A 20601-nucleotide genomic window follows, 5' to 3' on the forward strand; every position below is an offset into this window, starting at 1 on the left:
AATAATTAATACAACATAATACCAGGGGTGTGTAAGAAATACACAAATCTCTTTACATGTCTGAAAGGATTCAACAAGGAAACATCTAAAGATGGTTTAATATTAAAGCTCCTCTTTGCTCATATTTACTGTCTGGGTAGTTTTGGGGCTAATTTATTCAAAGTTTTATCATCTCGCCCACATTTAGTCAACAGTGAAACACATCACAGAGTAAAGACGGATCAGAAAAGTACTTGAAGTCTAAAAGTAAGTCATTTAATATCAATATCAGCTCGTTTTAAAGGGGATGTAAACACGTATACAACATAAACAAGAACTTATTCTATGAACTATAAATCATTGACAAAGAAACATTTTGGCTTTGATCTCAATAAATAGAACCTGTGACCTGAGATGCTTCTTTTTTACTTAAAGAAGGGAACCTCAACATTTGTAGATAACAAACTTGTTGACAAACTATAAATACGCTCTATAAGAATGAATTTAGTCGTCAGGCCCCCGGAGAACGCAGACATGCCAGTTGCCGTCTTCTGTTTTAATGGGACACAGCTTTCAGGGGGAGGGACCTCCTCTGACTCCCATTAAAGACAGTAGCTATAAAGGAGCCGAAGACAAGATTGCAGCCGGCACACTGAGACCTCGCAGCCGCAGCAAGAGTGTGTGGAGAAAAAGAAAGGTATATAAAAAACACCCGGAGAAACAGTTGGGTGTAACAGTGTGAACGAGAGGCTGAGACAGGAGCACAGGGAAGGAGGAGGAGGGTGAGAAAGAGTCAGAGAGAGACACGGGGAAGAGGACAGAGAGAGAGAGGCATCACAGCGTGGAACAGGTTCTTTCTGCAGCTCTTGCACTCAGCCTCAGCAGACATGCCTAACTTTGCCGGCACCTGGAAGATGAAGAGGAGTGAGAATTTTGATGACCTTCTCAAAGCCCTGGGTAAGCCTTCTCCTGCCTCTTTTCTCCTTCTCCTGTCTCCCCTCTTTAACTAGCTCCACATCCCTCCCTGCATGAGGTTGACTATCCATCATGTCCATATAGAAAAAGGCTTTTCTTGTTCTTTGAGACTGCCGTGCCCGACTTCCAACAACATGGTATTGTTTCGGAGAAGCTCCCTGGGAAAAGAACGCAGAGATCTACGGGGAGATGCTGCTGAAGGGAGATCCCTCGGCTTTACAGGAGATATGAAACACTGGATGCTGAATTCCAGCCTAAACAGACGTGGTATTGTTACATGCAGAGAGGAGGGGGGGGGCACAACATTATTCATGTTAAGCATTTAAGTAGGGCATGCATTAGCAATGCCAGGGGAGGTCTCTGCAGCCCGGTGCTATTCTCTTGTGTCCTATCTTTTTTCATCCCTCTTAGTCTTAGCTGATGATTGTGATGGTTTAGATTTGGACCAGTTTAACTGGGTCATTCAATTGTGTTGCAGCCTTTCGTCACGCCGGCACTTCTGAAACAGACGGGGCACGGCCAAAGGCTGCGTGTCTTTAGAATAATGTAGAAATCTTGAGGGAGAAGTCCCTGTGTGAGAGCAGGGAGCTGCTTCAACAACTCTCCAGGAAGTGCTGACATAACACTGGATTACATTAGAACTTTTAAGGCGAGAATACTCCCTGTTACGTACAATTTGGGAATGTCTAAAATGAAAGTTTTAGTCTTTGCAAAGCTAGAACAACTGACAGTTTTGCATCACTGCAGTGCGTCACAGCGCACATGAAAGATTTCTTCAATCTCTGAGTGAATATTTGGCCCTAAAAGTCTCTCTTGAAATACATATAATTCACTGTATCATTTCACACTAAAAGGATAAGGCCGGCGATCGTCTACTTTTTTCAAATTCAGCCAAAAATAAACCAAAACCTTGAATTTATCTTGCCAACTACTACTTCCTTTGTTGCTACAGCCAGATGTACTAGGTACTAGGCACTGGGCTTCATGTTTCCTCCTAAAGATGAACCTGAGTAATGTTTTTCACTTTGAATAAATCTTGAAAACACTGTCCTGTGGCTGTTAACACCAAATGTGTATTAATCCGCAGCTGAAAATAGTCCGCAGCAAATGCATTATTTACAGATGTTTCAGTAACATTCTGTATAAAACCACAGCTGCTTTACTAAATCAGTGAACATCTTTTTAGGAATTAAAGTATAGAGTTGTGATCTGTGATTAGAGATACAAGCCTTGAGGAGGAACGATTTGGCTTGGGACTGAGAGCAGTGTCCGGTCGCACTTGAAGCTGTTTGTTGGCACTTACTGACTTCGTTCCCTCCTGTCTCGATCGTCGCCTGTGTTGTATAAACTCTCAGATGTACGTCGCTTTGGACAAAAGCGACGAGTGTAACATTGTAACATAGTAACAGTTACACAGAAATAACTCAGAAAGTCAGAAAATCAATGTTCATTTAGGTCGTTCGATGAATTTACTTCAGCCTTTTACTTTCATCTAAAGTTCTCTTTAAGACTTTAAGTCTTAATCTTAAGATTAAGATAATACTAAACCGAAACTTCAGTTAAGTTTTGATTAATTTTGCTTCAATAAAACAATTCCTCTCAAAAATAATTCAAAACCTCGTCCCTGTTTTGTTTTGATGCACGGTTCATAAGGCAACCACCACAAGAAATCAGCCACTTTTCGAGTTAGCACCTCATCAATTTATGAACACATCTGCTGGAGATAATCTCTCGTTGACTCTTACATAAGGTATCAGTCATATTTTTGGAGAGCCGCAATGTGGATTCCGGTGCCGCCACTTTCCATCAACATCTTTATAATTATGTGAGGTTTCCCTACAGAAGGAGGGGATCGTTAGGTCCAGGCTGCAGATAGCGGAGCAACATGCTGAGGGAACCGAGCTGTACAAAATTATCAGGCTCACAGTTTGCTAATTGAGATCAAAGGATTTAAAAAAAACTACAGACTTCATGAACAATTTGACTACTGAGCCAAAATGTGAATTTTGAAGGTTTGAAGTTAAGAAGTGGAAAGACTGTACAAACTGCTGAGGCATGAAACAGAGCGTTGGAATCAAAGTTCACATTAAAAGTGGGAAAAAATTGACTGAATAATATTTCTCAACTTGTTCAGGTATTAATGGTCCAGAAATGTAGGCTTATTGTCAGACATGCAAAATGTCAAATATCCAAAATGCAAGCTAATTAAAATTTGAGAAAATGTCTAATTATCAGAAAAAAAGGGACAGGCTGCTTGGCTCACTCCCTCGCATACATATTTAATGCTATAAAAACACATGGCGTGATCCCTCAGATCATGGGTGGGGTCGAGTGTTAGCTGTCACATTGATGTGTTTTCTGCATGGGTGTTAACCGAGCAACACCACAGACGCGTTGGACGAGGAGGATCTCTCTCCAAAGCCTAATTAAGGAAAACTTTGCCAAATTAAATCCTTTTTCTTGTTTGTAAAGATGTTCTGTGTATTCAATGGTAGAGAATAAAATTAAAGATCTAGGACTCTGGCATGACGGAAAGCCAGATGGTCTTGCAGAGTGAAACTGGGCGTGCCAAAGCTTATAGTGCCACATGCATTAACACCAATATTACAACCAGCAGAGGAAGGGTCAGCGCTGACCTGCCCAACGGTTAGCTTTCTTTCTCCGGACATGGCCAAATAATCCCTCACACAGACCTCTGTGCCAAAATACCACAGATTTCTCCCAGTTTGGAGAAATAGCTGAGGTTTCTATCAGAGCCACAAAGAATTTATTGTGTCTTTACTCTGAAACGTCTGCATTTCTGCCATTCTTGGTTAAAATTTAAGCTTGGAGATGTTCCCTGTTCCCTGTTAAAGCACAAAAAGAAATACAAGGAGACACGCAGCCAGCGTGAGCCCCTGAATTTCAGGTCCAGAGTCTGATAGAAGCTGGCATGAGGGCCTGGAGAGGTCTAAATTTGGGTGGGGTCTGGGGGTAAGGCAGAATAGAAAGACAAAAGAACATACTGGACCACGTTTCGGTGCAAATTTCTGCACCAATAGAACGAAAAGAGGCCATATGTGATCCAAAAATAAAGACTTTAAGTTTTCTAATTCTCTTTTCTATCAGACAAATGTTTAATTGTATTATATCTAAAACAAAAGGACCCAATTTCCACTAATAATATCTTTCCATTATTGCACATTTTCTCTTTGACTTCACAGCTTTCAGTACAGAGATCAACCTTAATCTCACTATTTCCCTTGTTTCTTTAATCTTCTTTAATCTCATCCATGAATTAAACCTATAATTCTTATTGACCCCGTCTGTCACCAGTAGGAAGCTTCTTTCATGTTTACCTCAAGGGACACAAATATCATCATGAGTCATTAAACTGCACCAAAGATAAACTGTATAAATATCATAATACACATTTCTGTTATTAAGTTAAATAACAACAGCGTCTGCTTGGCTCGTTTTCACCAACAAAGAAGGTTTTAAATATTAACAAAGCAACAGAAAGGTCAACATGTTGTAATAACTGAGTCATGAGTGATAAATTAACAACCCTATAACACCCAATGAGGCGGTGAAAATCAAACTTCCCCATGAATAAGTAAATGAATCTTGTTAAAATGGTTAAACTGGCCGCTGTCTTTCCCTATTGTTTGGTCAGGAGTAAACACCATGCTGAGGAAGGTTGCCGTGGCAGCGGCCTCCAACCCCCACGTGGAGATCCGTCAAGACGGCGAGCAGTTCTACATCAAGACATCCACCAGCGTTCGCACCACCGAGATCAACTTCCACGTCGGTGAGGAGTTTGATGAAGAGACGGTGGATGGGCGAAAGTGCAAGGTAGAATGATAAATATTTTGTATTAACTTATCACTTACTTATAAACCTGTGTGTTTGCAGGTTGTAGTTTTTTTAACAACAAATCACACGAGAGGTAAATAAATTCAGAAATTCATTACTTCACGTTAATAATGCTACTTTTGTTTTTTAAGGTATTTTTTAAAGGTTTGTTTTAAGGTTTTTGTGGGTATTTTTGCCCAATGACAATCACAAATATAGACAGGAAACGAGTGGAGGGAGAAATCTTTATCCTAAACCATAAAGATAGAGTGGTAAAATATGCTTTCATTGATGGCATTGTGGGGACTCTAGTCACACAGTCACATTGTGGGGACTTACCTACCATGTGGGGACAAATGTATAGTCCTCTAAAGGTACATAAACAAGTTTCAGTGTTAAGCCCTGGATTATGGCTATGTCAGGACAATGATTAGATGTAGTTTAAATTAAATCTTGAGGTTTGTTGTGCGGTGGTTATTGTATAAATTCAGGGGGGTCAGTCCCCATGGAATAAATTTAAGCCACTGTAATGTCCTCATAAGTGCCATAAACAAAACGGCGTGTTAGTTTGTGTATATGATATTTATCACATTGTAGGGACAAACGTTCAACTCCTTTCTGGTGACAGAAAAAATGTCACCAGAATAGACTACATAGTCACTCTGCAGGGACTTGCTTCCAAAGCGGGCACAAGTGTATAGTCCCCTGAAGGTACTAAAAACCAACATCAGTGTAAAGGGTTTTGACAGGACGATGATTAGATGTAGTTAAGTTTAAGTGTTAAGGTTTGGTGTGTAGTGGTTGTGTATAAGTCAGGGCAGTGGCGGCTGGCCAATAGAGGGCGCTAGGGCGCCGCCCTCCCTAGTGGAGAGTGTGTTTTTATTTTTATTTATCTTATTTTTAAAAACTAATATTAACAAAATTAATTATTTAAATATGTAATATATATACATGTATATATACAAAAAAATAAATGTAAAAAAAATATGTACATTAATTAATGTTTATTGGAAATGTGGGAAACAAGCGTAAGGCTACTCGTCTCTGCTTTAGGGGCGCTGGAAAAAGCGCCCATAAAGCAGAGACGAGTAGCCAATCAGGGACTGTTGCTGGGGCAATATACGCATATCAACGTGAATTTGGCCAATCAGCGTCGTAGAAATAATCCCCCAAGGGCGATTCTGAAATCGCCAAACTCTGTACGCTCCGTAAAAGTGTCCTCTGTGTAAATTAGAGATTAAAGAAACTGGACCGGATCAGCCAGATATTAAAATCAACCAACAAGCGAGTGAAAAAGGTAAAACCTACACCAGAGGATTTTCTTGCAACTGTTACACCAGAAAGGCTTGGCTAGCTGGATGTAGCCATGTAAATGCACTATTTTGCTTCCCGTGTTTACTTTTTAAAACTGTCGTAGTGGGATGGTTGTTAAAAACTGAGTATGGCACAGCACAGCCCCACCTAGAATATTTTTCACCAGCCGCCACTGAGTCAGGGTGAGTCCCCATGGAATAAATGTAAGTCAATGCATTGTCGTTATAAGTGCCAAAAACAAAACGGTGTGTGTGTATTGTATTTATCACATTGTTGGGACAAAAAACTGTTTAAACATTCAACTCCTTTATGGTGACAGAAAAAATGTCACCAGAAAGGACGACACAGTCACTCTGTGGGGACTCACCTCCCATGTGGGGACAAATGTATAGTCTCCTGAATGTATAAAAAACAAACATCAGTGTAAAGACTTGGATTATGCTTATGTCAGGACAATGATTAGATGTAGTTTCGATTAAGTGTTCCAGTGTTGCATGTTTTGGTTATGGTTTAAGTGTAAGCCTCCGTGAAATAAACGTAGGTCAATGCAATGTCCTCCCAAGTTCCAAAAACAAAGTGTTAGCTTCTGTATTGACAAAGGGAACAGCACTGTAATCCTAACATCTACATCTAATTTAATGTAAGCGACTAACCTCTGAACTTTTAACATTATCATGGTATGCGCTCCGTGTTGATAAGTGTATAGTCAAAGTCCTCAAAGCTATCTGTATGCTTTTGTTGCTGAGGGTTGAATGAAAAATTAATACCTCCTTGCAGTTTCATCCATTTGTATCACCCTCACGTCCGTGCAGTTGGATTAAGGACAGCTTGAGTTTCTCTTTGAAGCTCTTTGCTCCCCGATGGGGAATTCTCACATATACACTGTCAGAGCAGCTTCACAGGTTGGAAAGAAGGTAGAGACGTGTCTGCTTTTTGTTTAACTTTCAGGAACATCAAGGTTTTAAGGTTGTTTGAAAAAAACAGGACCGTAAAAATGATTACAAATAAGTAGCAGGACGACAATTAGAAAAGCGATTCAAGATGTGACATAAAGTTGTGTTATACGTAATAAGAGAGGTCTGACATGATCTCAACACGGAGACAGTTACATCATCTGTGTAATAAATATGAAGGCTGTACAATTAGATAATGGGGGATGAGGCAACTCGATGGCTGAGCCTGATAACGTGATAACCGCAAAGCTGAAACCGCCATCTGTGTTTTAGTTTGTGTCGATGCAGAAAAAATCCCCTTTGATTTAGTCATTTAAAAAAAAAATTATTTGGTACATAAAAACAGTTCCTCTGTATATTGGTCTTGGGGGAAGAAATGGTAATCCTTAAACTTTCCCAAAAAGTTTTAAAGTGTTTCCATGACATGCATCTGTTTATTTGAATAATTCACTATTCACTCATTGCACCTAACAATGATAGGAGGAGTTAATGAATTAAGAGCCAAGATGTTGGAGAGCTGGAGAGAAAAAGAGGCTTATTCAGTAACAGTGAGGACACAGCAGGTAAACAACATTCACAAGTAATCCAGTGTTATTATATCTATGCAAGTGGACAGATGAGAGGACAACTGTAGATAAACACAAGGTGTACTAGACTTAAATACAGGCTTATAACAGCACAATTACTGCATGCTTAAACAGTTTTAATATGTTTTCAAACTCGAACCAACTAAGAAAATATAGCTTTTGTTATAATGGATTGATTACAATCTTACAGAGAGGAACAGTAGGGCTGTAGAAATCCCATTAGTGGGTTAAGTTGGGTGTTTGAGGAGGCTGTAACACATGGAGTAGAGGGGGGGGATGCTCTAATAAGACTATTAGAGTTGCATAGGTAACTTTTTTAAAATCATGTTTAAAGTAACAATCTCGAAGATTTCTATTTTTCCCACTGGCGATAATCGGTAACTATGAGAGCACTTTAACCAGACGTCTACGGCTGGCTCTGTCATGGTTCTAACTCTTGATTTTCCTCGCTTTTGTTTGTAGACTTTGACTTAATCTGAGCGTTGAATTTTTTTATTTTTCTTTGGATTTTCTAATCATTTTGAAGTTGTATCTGTAGTCATCGATCATGTCCTTGTTTGCTCAGCCATAGTAGATTACCGTTTCCTTGCAACACTTACAGAAACAGGAAGTGCAGCTACTTAGCTCCGCCTACCCTCTCTGACAGACCAATCACTGCTGGTGTGATTTTTTCAGCGAACATCGCCACCGACACCCAGTCCATAAAAATACGACATACTGCAAATGCAAAGGCTTTCATCAGGGGGCCACTGGCTCAATCATCATTGTGTTACCTCATTTGGTGATAGATAGTGACTTAAAAGACATAAATGAAAAAGTTTCATGTGCCATAGATGCAAATTTGGGAAAAAAAATTATATGTGTAAATCCAAGAGCTGGTAGTGATTCATTGTCTTCTAAAATGACACATCAGCAGGACAGCTTTGAACCAGGAGAGTCTTTGAAATAAGCATGCCATCCCCACCGCCCATAGGTGCGTATGCTACAATTATATGGCTGAAAATACTCTTCACGTACACCAGACTGCAGAGGCTGTTGCAGAGGAGAAGAGGAGAGTTGCATAACAGACGCAGGATGGGGAGTTACTGACAGACACAGCATAACTCGTCAAGTTTCTCTAAGATGAATGGCGTCAGGCGTCTTTGAGGAAAGCCTTATTTTACAGCTGAGTATGGTCGGATGATATCTGAAGGCAAGTTATGTATTATATACATTTACGTGTTTAAGTAAAGAGTTTAAATGACAGGTGAAAAAGAAACCGTTCTTCGAGTGTACTCCGGACAATGACAGAAAAGTAACCTGTAACAAAAAACTAAACAATAATATCCACCCGACTAAAGCGTTCTTTAACAAGGCGTTGCTTCTCGCCTGGTTTCAAGGCCTATCCTCAAAAAACGCAGTAAAACGGAAACTTTACAACCCCAAAAATTCTTGGGCAAACAAAAGCTGTGCATGCTTGTGGAGAAGAAATATTGCACAGGGAAAAGGAAAAATGTGTAATTGCATGCGTGCACTACACTGAGTCAACAAAAGTCAGTCGGAAAAATTGGCCTAATATGATTATTCGAAAAACCACAGTGCCCATCTGCAGATGTGCAGAACAGACTTGATTGAGGGTTTCAATATCAATATACTAGATATCATTTACAGGATTCAACAGCTAAAATATGCAGTATAGATTGTTGTGTTTACCAGTGTGAACTACATGTTGCAGTTGAGGCGAGCAGACATGACCTATTTCAGATACCAGGACGCTCCTTCTGTCTGTGCCCTGGGGCATGCTGGGTATTGGGCAGGGGTAGACGGCTCTCAGTGTGACTCCTGGCCGCGTGAACTCTCAGTGCTACGACAAGTCTAGTTGTCATCACACATTTGCCACATCCACTTGTTTGGGTGTGAGCGTTAGCATGACTGCATATGCCTGCAAAAGCTGCTCTGTATATAATACAGAGGGTCAGAGGGTTGCTGTTTTTATATGAAGAGTAGCATTAACATGAGAAAAAGGTGAATATAATCGCACTACAACAGAAGCAGAGGATACCATTCAACAATCAACAATATTTAATTGTACTATTATATTTAGTCTGCTCTTTAACCAAGAAGAAATGAGGGAGGTGGCTTAAAGCAACAAGCACATTGTGCTCTTGTGATGCAATCATACGCAAGAGTGAATCGAGACCTGCAGGAGGCAGCGCCCACTGACACTGGAGCATGTGCCGGAGGGGCGAGGGGGGCAGTTCGGGGTGCGTGGGGTGTTGGCCGACTCTCAGGTGGTGGTTGGCAGGAGCACCTATGTGGGTTTTGGCTGAGAGCGACTGCCCCCCGTGGTTAAAGGGATTACACGCTGATCTTTGCCTGGCAAGGAGCAGAGGTCTGATTAACAACGCCACAAGGTTAAAAAGCTCCGGTTAATCTGCAGGAGCGCTGTGGGATCAGACGGACTCTCCTCACTTCCAGGAGGAGAAAAGTGATAAGGCGCTTCCTGTCGGTCTCTGAGACAACAGAGAAACAGACACCAGACGGGCTTTAGCTCAGAGCAGAAGTCATAATGAGGCGATTTCATACCTGCTCTGATGAAAAGAGGGATACAATTCAAAGAGAAACATTAGCAGAAGAGTTTTCTGCTTTCTCTTTTCAAATGTAGTGTTTTAAACCAGCTGGTAGCTAGAGACAGACTTTTACTATCAATCACCTTGGGGCCATGGGGCTACATGTAGAGGCAACGGGGAGCAGAGATGTGTCACTATGGATCAGTTACAAATCCTCTCTGATTGCTAGAATGATAAAATGTTACAAAGAGAAAGAAGATGTGGCATCAGCTAAAGGGTGTTATGTATAAGCCCTTTTCCCACTGGTCAAAAAACCTGCTAACACCCGCTAACGCTCGGCTTTTTTGCTGAGTGGGAAAGGTTACAATCAGCATTCAGACCCGGGTAATTATCACCTCGGCTCCACAACACAAAACCCGTGTCGACATGTTAATCTCCACCCCCTTTCTAGCGCGATGCTATGCTCCGTCGGTAACTTCTGCGACTCCTCGTCATCTCAGCTACAAATTACGCCCGTCTCCGTCCGAGCAGCGCTCGAGCATCGTTCCAAATTTGTCTGCGCCGAGTTTGATACACAGAGTGAATCAGTAATAGATACAATAAAGACCTAACCACCGTAAACGCTGTTTGCTAACCCTGTTTCGGATGCATTTGTGACGTCAGACGGTGAAGCAGCAGAAAGAGACCGACAGGAGTATACTTCACTGGCAATGGGGAAAGAGACAATCAGCATCTATAAGCAGTTCTCCCAGGACTGAAAAACCTGCATCAATGCGCTAGTTTTAGTGGGAAAGAGGTATTACACAGACCCAAGAGAAAGTATCCCCACAACAGGTGAGCCTATAATGTAATGATGTGGGTAATTTTGATCTATGGAGGTCAGCGGGTTCACAGGTTTTGGGGGTGAATGTATTTCCAGGAGAGATGCAGCCCTGAGTGCCTGAGACGCACAGTTTCTTTGCTTTTGACAGTGTGTCATTTGGCATGAAGAAGCAGGAACAGGCCTGAGGCGAATGACAGAAAAATCGTTGTTGAAAGAGAAGAGATGATTCTTTTGGACTGATTCTAATATAAACTGAGGCATGCTATTGGATTTGAGATTTGCGGCCCCGTTCGTAGAGTCTGTCTCGCTACTCCCATGGCTGAAAAATCCCCTGTCAGTCTGTCTGCTGCTCATGATGATTTGTAATTAACTCTCAAGATTAGCGGCAATTTAACAGACAAAAAGTGGGTTTAGCCACCCATTCATTCCTGATGGGACTTATTTAAAATTATAATCTTGGCTTATTGGGTGGCTTTCATTTGAATGGAGTTCTGTATGTTCAGATTTTTCTGTCCCCTGTCAGTGGTGAGTGGTTATTGTGGAAAGTGCAGCCTGAAGCGATGAGGAACTTTCATTTAGTTGGGGATGTAACTTTAAATCTGTAAGGATCCAAATATTGGTTCAATGACCAACAATTTTATATCATTGGTACAAAGTTCAGTCTGCATTCTAAAAACTGCATCAGAATCCCAGCAGATGAGGTGACAGACATTAGCCCTTTTTACGCTGCGGTTCCACCTCAGCGCCGTAACGAGCTCCTGCCGTCATGCAGCCGATGTCATTTTACAGTGGACCAAACAACGCGGAAGAAAATCATACGCGAGGTGTAAACATGCTTCAAATACACACACACAGCGATGCTCCGCCCTGCTGGCTCCGGTGTTTACACAGACGCTGTTTCGCCTCTGTTACTAGCTCTGATGCCGGCTCAGAGGCAGAACGGCTTCGACCCACCGTTCCGCCTCCGTGCGTTTTACATAGAAGACGAAACGTAACCGAGGCGTAATAATCCCGCCTTGAACAGGCAGTGTAAAACGAACTGGTCCATCTTCTCTCTAAGGGTTACGATTTGCTAAGACGCACCTTGAGATTGATACTGGTTCATAACCATCCAATCCTTTTAGAAACAAAGTGAGATCTATGTCCGTTTTTTCAGCACAAAGTCAAACATGTTTCTGGTGTGTGTTGGGCTCCATTAGAGTCGTCCCCTGTCACTGATTCTGTCTGTGATTTACATGGACGGGATCTCAAGCTGAAGTCGAGAAGGTGGCAATTGTGTCGAGATTGGAGACCTTTGCTTTTTGCAGACGATGTGGTTCTATTGGCTCCGTCAAACCAGACCTCCAGCAGGTACTTGGGTGGTTTGGAGCCAAGTGTGAAGCAGATGGGATTGCAATCAGCGCCTCCATATCTGAGGCCACGGTTTACTGTTGAAGTAATGGTGGATTGCTTTCTCCAGGTGTAGCATGAGCAACGTTAAGGTATCTTTGGGTCTTGTTCACGAGTGAGGGTAAAACGGATCCACCAGAAAATTAAAAACTGATAAGCAAACACTGACTTAAGAGAGATAATGGGATCAAACTTTGGGATAAGACAATCCCAAGAGGCAGTGAGTGTGTTATTTCAGTTCTGGAGGAAATGTAACAAAAAATGTAACATAAAAACTTTAAACCCAGCAGGAAATGAGATGTTGTTCCACTTTTTCAGCACAATGTTTGTCTTTGATGAACAACAGAGACTTGAAAGTCTTTAACAGACCGAACCAAAGCCAAGGGCAGCAGATGCTCTGATAAATAAAGATCCTACAGAAAAAGCAGGACATATTTGTCTTGGTCTCACTGTTTGTGTGCGCAAGCTCTCAATTTATGTTTGGAAGAGAAAGACCATGTGTGAGAATTTGTCTGTGACTTAACGCGCAACAGAGACAATGAGAGAAAATCCATCCAAGTCAGAGGCTAAGACTGATGCTAACGTTAAAATGGAGCCGTGGCTAATCGACTCTCTGGGCTCCGGCTTTATTAAATAAAGAAATCAGAGGGAGAGCAGTAGAACGCCGTAGAGAGCCCTGCTGTTGTTCAGCTTGGCAAAGTCTGCGGACGGCAGCCTGCAGGGATCCATGATGGCTTTCCTTACCTTTGATATGGTGATTAAGATTTTCTTCTCTGCTGCTCTCTCCAGCGCAGTGCCGCTCTACGCCTACTAAACCGGACAAATTACCAAACAAATTGACTGTGAGCAACACTACAACTCTGCAACCATGCAAAGAAAATGTTTAATAAAAACATTTTCATTATCGGCCTGCCCAGATTTGATTTAGTTGGACGTGGATGTTGTGCTTGAGTTGGATGAAGCAGAGGCAGCTTTGATCACTTCCAGGCTTTGGAGCGGGATCACTAGCTTAAGATGCTACATGGAAAAGAAAAATACAGCTGGGTATGTTTTTATGGGGAACAAATTTCAGCAGGGTGGGAAAATCAAATCAAAGTCAGATAGCGATGTGAGGCCAACATTTTGATGTCCTGGGGGGAATAAGCATAGTCACTTTATTGTTTAGCCGAGAGGGTTGATAAAACTCTATCTGTCTGTAAAACAAAAAGCTACATACAGGAGCGCTAGCAGAGATTAGCATAAGATTTGGAAAAAGGGGGTCACAGCGAGTCTGAATCTGTCGGTAAACATTTAAAAGTTTTTCTTGTTACACTTCAGTTTTTTGATGGATTAAATAAACGAGTAATAACATGGTAAATAGTGAGCTTTAGAGGTGCTGGTGGATTTTGGATTGCCATTGGGCAGAGCGAGGACATGTTTCCCCCTTTTTAGGACCTTATGCTAAGCTACTCTAAAGCCGCTTTCCCACAGGTCAAAAACACACTGATGGTTAGCCGTGGTAATCAACACCTCGGCTCTGATAGGCATTGATGGGAACACAAAACCTGTGTCGACACGCTAATTTCCACCCCCTCTCCGGCGCGATGCTATGCTACGTCAGTAACTTCTGCGACTCCTCGTCATCTCAGCTACAAATTCTGCCCGTCTCCGTCTGAGCAGCGCTCGAACATCGTTCCAAATTTGTTGGCGCCGAGTTTGATAAATGAGTAATAGATACAATGAAGACCTAACCACCGTAACATCTTCATTGTTTACTAACCCTGTCTCCGCTGCGTAGACAGGAGTATAGTCCACTGGCAATGGGAACAGAGATATTTATTAGCAGGTCTTCCCAGGTCTAAAAAACCTGCGTCAACACGCTAAATTTAGGTGGGAAAGGGGTATAACTGTCCTGTCTGGACATTCATATTTTACTGACACAGTTTTAAACCAATCTTGGCTAAAACTTTGCAAGAATATGTGTTTGTATTCCCAACACTGTAAAGTGTAAATATAAAGCTACAGTCTGGTTAGCCTAGCTTAGCTTAGCTCCAACCATAAGAAAACCTGCCAACTAGCAGATCAATTAATTTGTTTTAAGACTGATTCCTCGTTTGCCAAGCTGTTCCTCTAACAGAGCAGATTTGGTGACATTGGATCGTTGAGGTGATGACATGACTAGTTTATTTAATGGACCCTAAGCTGACCAAAATGATAAATCCACTCCATTAACACACATTACCGCCACAGGGTCACCTTGGTCCTGGTCTTTTATGAGTTCTGGGCTCTCGAGGAGGTAATTTGAGTCAATTACTTCAGGAGAAATTAATCCTGAAGTCAAAGTTTGACTAATCCTGTTGAAGTCATCTGAAATATTATTCAAGCAAATTAGCAAAGGAGGGACCCTGAATGACTGCGTCGCTAAGAGGATTTATGTCTGCCAAAAAACTCATTTATAATATCATATTTCTTTGTTCCTTGAGCTCCGGCCATGGATGAATGAGCACATGACAGAAGTTATTTTAGGTCAGCTGTGAAATATATGGCCAAAAGGAAGTGGAAAAGTCACACTTACTGTAGCCTCTATGATTGTTGAATAACTCATTTCTAAACCACAAGTATGAATTTGCAGCCTGAACTAATCTTGGAGGGATCTACAAGTTATTATAACTCTGGTCAGGGATTTATTTCCATTCAGCAATAAAAAAAAAATAGAAAGGAAAGCCACTGATCTGTACGATAAGGCCTGGCTCATAGGAGATGTTATAGTTTATTCCAAAGGTGTTCAGTTGAGGTCAGGGCTCTCTTATACACAAACCTTTTTCTCTGTATGGGTAAACTGTCCCAGCATACTGTAAAACCTAACAGTCTATCTTAGTAAAAGTTAACTTAACTCAATCCTCAAAGAAATTTGACGTAACTCATCCCAATGAATTAGCAGTAACTCAAAAATGTTAGCGGTGCGGTAGCTAGCGGTAGCTGGCAGCCGACGGTAACGGTGATAGTTGTAACTACATTTTTCTGGGCCAAACAATCGCAGAAGATCAGGTTTATTTAGAGATTAAAGGTTATGTAGTTTTATCTTAACGGACAAATGTTATGTCATGTATTTAACTTGACTACACTTCCTTGTTTTTGTTTCTAAAACCACAACCCTTTCCGAAACCTAAATATAGAACATCTATGTCATTAGGTTACGTACCGTCTGTCGATCAGGCTTTGCTGGGGACATGTGGATAATAAAGATTAATATGCACCTTTTGGCCTACTTAAGGTGCAGTTGGCCCCGTCTGAAGCTTTCTAACGGTAGTGATAACAACTGATAATGGGCCATTTATTGCTCTGATTGGTTATGAGATCAATGAGAGTGAACCGAAACGACAAACGGTATAAAACTCTGTGGCGCCAAGGGCAGGTGCAGTTTCAGGTGGTAATTCTCTACGGGTTCACACTACGAGCAACCCCATTCACATCATTATTCGATACTTTATCATTATATAAATGTCATTTATATATTTTTAACCTCTTAACATGATGTGTCAGTACATTGTGACATCACTGTTTGGTGTGGTCACAAGTGCAACAGGGTCATTTGCTACCACGCCCAACCACACCGATGAGTGATGCCGTAATGAAGTGACCCTTTAAAGATTTGTCCTGCTAATGTGTTTTAACATCATACTAACCTCGCTGCCTTGTTGTTTCCCCATCGGCAGAGTCTCCCCACCTGGGAGACGGAGAACAAGATCCACTGTAAGCAGACTCTGGTGGATGGCGATGGCCCCAAAACCTACTGGACCCGAGAGCTAAACGGCGATGAGCTCATACTGGTGAGGGCACGGCGATGATTCATCATCTCACTGAAAGCCTCTTAATAGATTACTGCTCGGGAAAGAGAGAGGGAAAAAAACACTCTTTACAAGGACAAAAAGCTCGGAAGTTCAGTAGATTAATGAACTCTTATTTCAAGCTTGGCTCAACAAAGAGAAGACGGAGAAATAGTTTCTAAAAAGTACAGACAGATTGTGGCCTGATGGGTAGCTGATCTGTATGGTTCGTCTGTGATGTGGCTTGTCCTCATGAAGACGAGAGATACATAAAGATGGGCTTTTCAAGCAGCTCTGTATGAGAAGCGGTTAATGAAACGAGGCAGGGTCTGTATGACGTCGCCCTGGAGATTCATCCGTAAAGGAAATAAGAGAGGCCGTTTCCCAAGGAGCCGAGCTTTCATCCACCCCGCGGAGAGATGTGAAAGGAGAACAAGAGGAGCTGCTACGCTGACATAGCAGTAATACCCCCTGTATTTAGCCAGATTAATATGGGCAGAAGTCAATGGGTCTAAAGCCCCTCGAACGATGTGCAGGGGAGCAGTCCAAGACCAATGGACCGGGCGAACAGTTCTCAGGGACTCAACAGCTTTGCTCTCTCATCGTTCTACGCTCCCACGGTCTGCTTTGTTGTTCCTTGACTACTTGTAAGATGAATATCCAAAGAAGTAGAAGCTAGGGGCTGCAAAAAGTAATCACAGGATGTTTGCTTGGCTTTATATTACCTACCAGAAGCAAACACTGGGAATAGAGCAGCTTTGCTCATATGTTCAGTGCTTAAATAGTAGCTTAATATTCCTCTAGAAGCTCGCCATTGTTCAGACTTTGAAGAAGGCAGAAATCTCTTCTGATGTTTGGGTGATAAAAGCAGAATGTGTTAAAGCGCCTGCCCCTGTGGTGACACTTTGGCCCCGGCTGCCCCGGAGGAGCTGAAGCATTCGTGTAGTGTAGGAGATTGATCTGGCCGAGCTGTGACAGCAGGGAGGACTGAGGTGAGAAGAGCAGAGACTCGGCTGCTGTCACACCATCTAACAGCCTCGCAGAGAACCCATGTTTCGAGTCGCAATTTGGCCTTCTTCTTAGCAGTGTCAACTGAAAAGTATTAACATTTTTCAGTTATGGATCAGGGTTACAGATAGGCAACCGGTGTCAAATTGGTACTCGGAGCATGCAGCTTATATTTTTTTGCCATGGCAACACTAACAAGTGAATCTTGTCATCATTCACCTGAGACGTCTGCCCTAGTTTTGCTTCCACAGCAGCTTGAGTGGTGTAAGCAAGAAAGACCCTTTTGCTAGGTGAAGATGTTTATACATCTATATATCTAAAAAGATATATTTATGTATATAAGTGTTTTCCAAATTAAAATGTGGGGGCAGCAAAATCCTGTGAAGTGGATGGAGGGAATCCAACCTGCATGACTTTGACAGTAAAGCATTTTGCATTTGTCGTGGTTGACCTACAGTATATGTTTGTCAAACTCAACTCAAAAGTTGCACAATTCTTCTCCAATATAACCTTTTATATCCTCATCATTTTTGCTTAACATCGGTCCATGAACTCATAAATGCTTAGTGTAGTATATTGGAGTAATGAAGCCCAAAATGCAGTTTGCTGTGAGGGCTTTCTCTTAATTCAAAATGACATTCAACAGAAAATGTATTTGCTTTTGTTGTTAGCGTTGGTTCAATCTTACAGAACTTAAAAGGGGCGGGATTATGCTAATTTGAAGCTCCACATTTCCCTCTGTGATCCCTGTGGAGTATCTTATCATAATTTACAGTTAAAAAATCTCTTAATTTCTCTCACACTGGTGCTCTGTTCAGGCCCTCATACAGCCTCTGCCTGAAACAACTCAGTCAGCTCTGTCCCTTTAAGAAACCCCGCCCCTACAAGCCCGCCTTCTTCTAATTGGCCAGCTCTCCGAAGCCTGCTGAGGCTGCACTTTGTGATGTCACAAAGCGCAGCATGTAGAGAAAACTGTGTGAAACCTGGCGTTCACAGCAGCATGCAGACTGAGCTGAGAAGCCTGGGGATTACTCCAACATACTTTGACCTACAGATTTGAAACTTCACCCACGTTTAGTCTGAACATCCAACATTGTGAAATTATACATATGTCTTAAAATGTGAAACAGCATAATACCCCCTCTTTAAAGTCCTGTAAACTGAAACACATGCAACTGATATGCAACCTATTATACATTCACGTGTGTTCATATGAAACCTTATCGACTAGTCTGCCAGATGACCAAACTTTCATTCAAAAATAAGTTAGGAAATGACATCAGTTAAGTTTTACTGCAAAGCTAAAAACTTGCAGGCCTTTTATAAATCTAATAAATAAATACTGTACCATCGAAATCCTGGAAGACTGTTTGCCTCGAGGAACAAAGAGGCATGAGTCATCTTTGTACCCAGACAACCGCTTTCTTGTAGGACAATCAACTGGAAAAAACAAAACACTGTCTGACTGAATCTGAATCACATCTGTTGCAAAAAAAGCCCCTGACACAGAGAGACAACCCAACAATTGCCCAGCTTCAGCTGGACAAGGAGGACTAGCGATCATAAGGCAATGGTCTGATGGTCTGTGGCAGTTCACACTGTAAGTGGGGCACATTTCCATACGATTTGCATGATCCGTTTAATTGGTTTAGTCTGAAAACACATTAAGGGCAAAGTTTTGTGGATTTTTTTTTCCAACTACATCAAGTATGAAATAAAAACGAAAAGCACATCAGACGATTGGACTCGATCACATCGAGCTTGTTCTTCCAGGAGACGCATAAATCAGCAGTTACCTTTGGTTTCATCATCAACAGTTTGCAGTATGACCTAGATTGATGGGCATACATTTGAATATGATGTTGAGACACAAATCATTGCTTAATGGGATTTCCTAGACATTCTGAAATCATGCTTCAGGCCTGTCATTTGTTTCTTTCCTCATATTACAAACAATATGGTGCTATTATGTTAATCCAACAATCTTTAAACAAGTTTGGGAGAATCCAAAGATTACTGCAAGAAGTTCTGTCTCTCTACAACTTGTAGTCTGGACCACATCTATAGGCAGAACTTTTAATACTTGATACTAATGGCCGCAAACAATGCCTCCCTGTCCTCTCTCATTGTCCACGCATATTATCTGGTACAAATAGGGATGATTACGTGGTTGTTCAAACAAAAAATGAAAGGATTCATGTAAAATGAAAAGAAAGAGAGCGTGTTAAACCTCATCTTACCTGAGGTAGACGTGCTTGTTGGACAGTCGGTTGGACAAGTGAAAGAATGAAGTCACCCTCAAATCAGACGTCAGGGAGGGTGTGGGGGAGGGGTTTAGTATGTTGTACATAGGCGTTCAACTCCAAATGAACTACCAGCTTGGTTTTTATTTTGGTTTTGACAATGCCAGGAGTTTCACTGGTGGGGTTGTGTTTTGTTTTAGGTGCTGGTGACAGTTTGACGGTCCAGTTATCTAAGGAAGCAAATTATTACACCAACAATAATTTAATCTTTTGTCATATGATTACTAAGTAAACTGTAGAAAAATGTTCTATGTGGGCTTCCATATGACTGGCTGATGCAACACCTTGCCAGATGACATCACATTGCATTGCAACACTGAATCTGACAAACTGAATCTGAGAGGCCTCCTGTCACAGGTGTTTCTACAACAAAAGCAAACAGCTTTAAAATGTGACCCTAATGCAATATAGTATTGCCGACTAACTGTAGGGACAGATTACTGTCACGTTTCTAAAATGCAGAATTGTCTTTTTGTCTCCTCCAGACTTTCGGGGCGGATGACGTCGTGTGTACACGGATTTACGCCCGGGAATAAAGCTCTGCAACCTTCATCAGGACAAGGCAGGAACTCAGTTGGACCACAGCTTCTTTGGAACCCAACAGCACTCTGCCAAGCTAACATGCTTACACATTTGCAAAGTATCCTGTGTAACCACTCAATCTGCATAGTCTCCACAAACAATAGCAATGTCTCTGTAATCTGGGTATGTGTAGTGAGTATTGCTCAGCAGAACAGTAGCTGGATATGTCGGTGTTCATATCTGCAACCCTGGTGTCAGCTGTTTACGTAGTATTTAGTCATCAGTCGCTTCAATTATGTCTCCATGTTCAGTGACAGGAAACAATAAAAAATGGAACAAACAGTATCAGAGCCTCTTTTTCTTGTTAATTTACTTGTGGTTTCAAAATTGAAGCCAGTGCAGAAGTCCCTAAAACCAGCAGTCCGCCCTCCCGCCTAAAGATGGTCACTCCTAGCTCCACAACAACAAGACAGTAAAGACCGAAATGCTGTAACGCTAGGGTGGCTACATCCACTTCTTTATACAGTATATGATTAAAACATTGCTCCACAGCACCTCT

The 20601-nt window shown here is 41.7% G+C and overlaps 1 protein-coding gene across 1 annotated transcript; it reads left to right on the plus strand.

Moving 5' to 3' along the window:
- Positions 1-613: 613 nt before the first annotated feature.
- On the plus strand, positions 614-20373 carry crabp1a (cellular retinoic acid binding protein 1a). Its single transcript, XM_069686582.1, has 4 exons — positions 614-936; positions 4610-4788; positions 16099-16212; positions 20006-20373. The coding sequence occupies exons 1-4, from the start codon at positions 867-869 to the stop codon at positions 20054-20056; spliced, it is 414 nt and encodes a 137-aa protein (XP_069542683.1). The 5' UTR covers positions 614-866; the 3' UTR covers positions 20057-20373.
- The last annotated feature ends 228 nt before the right edge of the window (positions 20374-20601 follow it).

This window comes from Semicossyphus pulcher, unplaced genomic scaffold (genome assembly GCF_022749685.1).
Source record: "Semicossyphus pulcher isolate SPU_LCO1_2020_fin unplaced genomic scaffold, fSemPul1.0.p SCAF_8, whole genome shotgun sequence".
Lineage (NCBI taxonomy): Eukaryota > Metazoa > Chordata > Actinopteri > Labriformes > Labridae > Semicossyphus > Semicossyphus pulcher.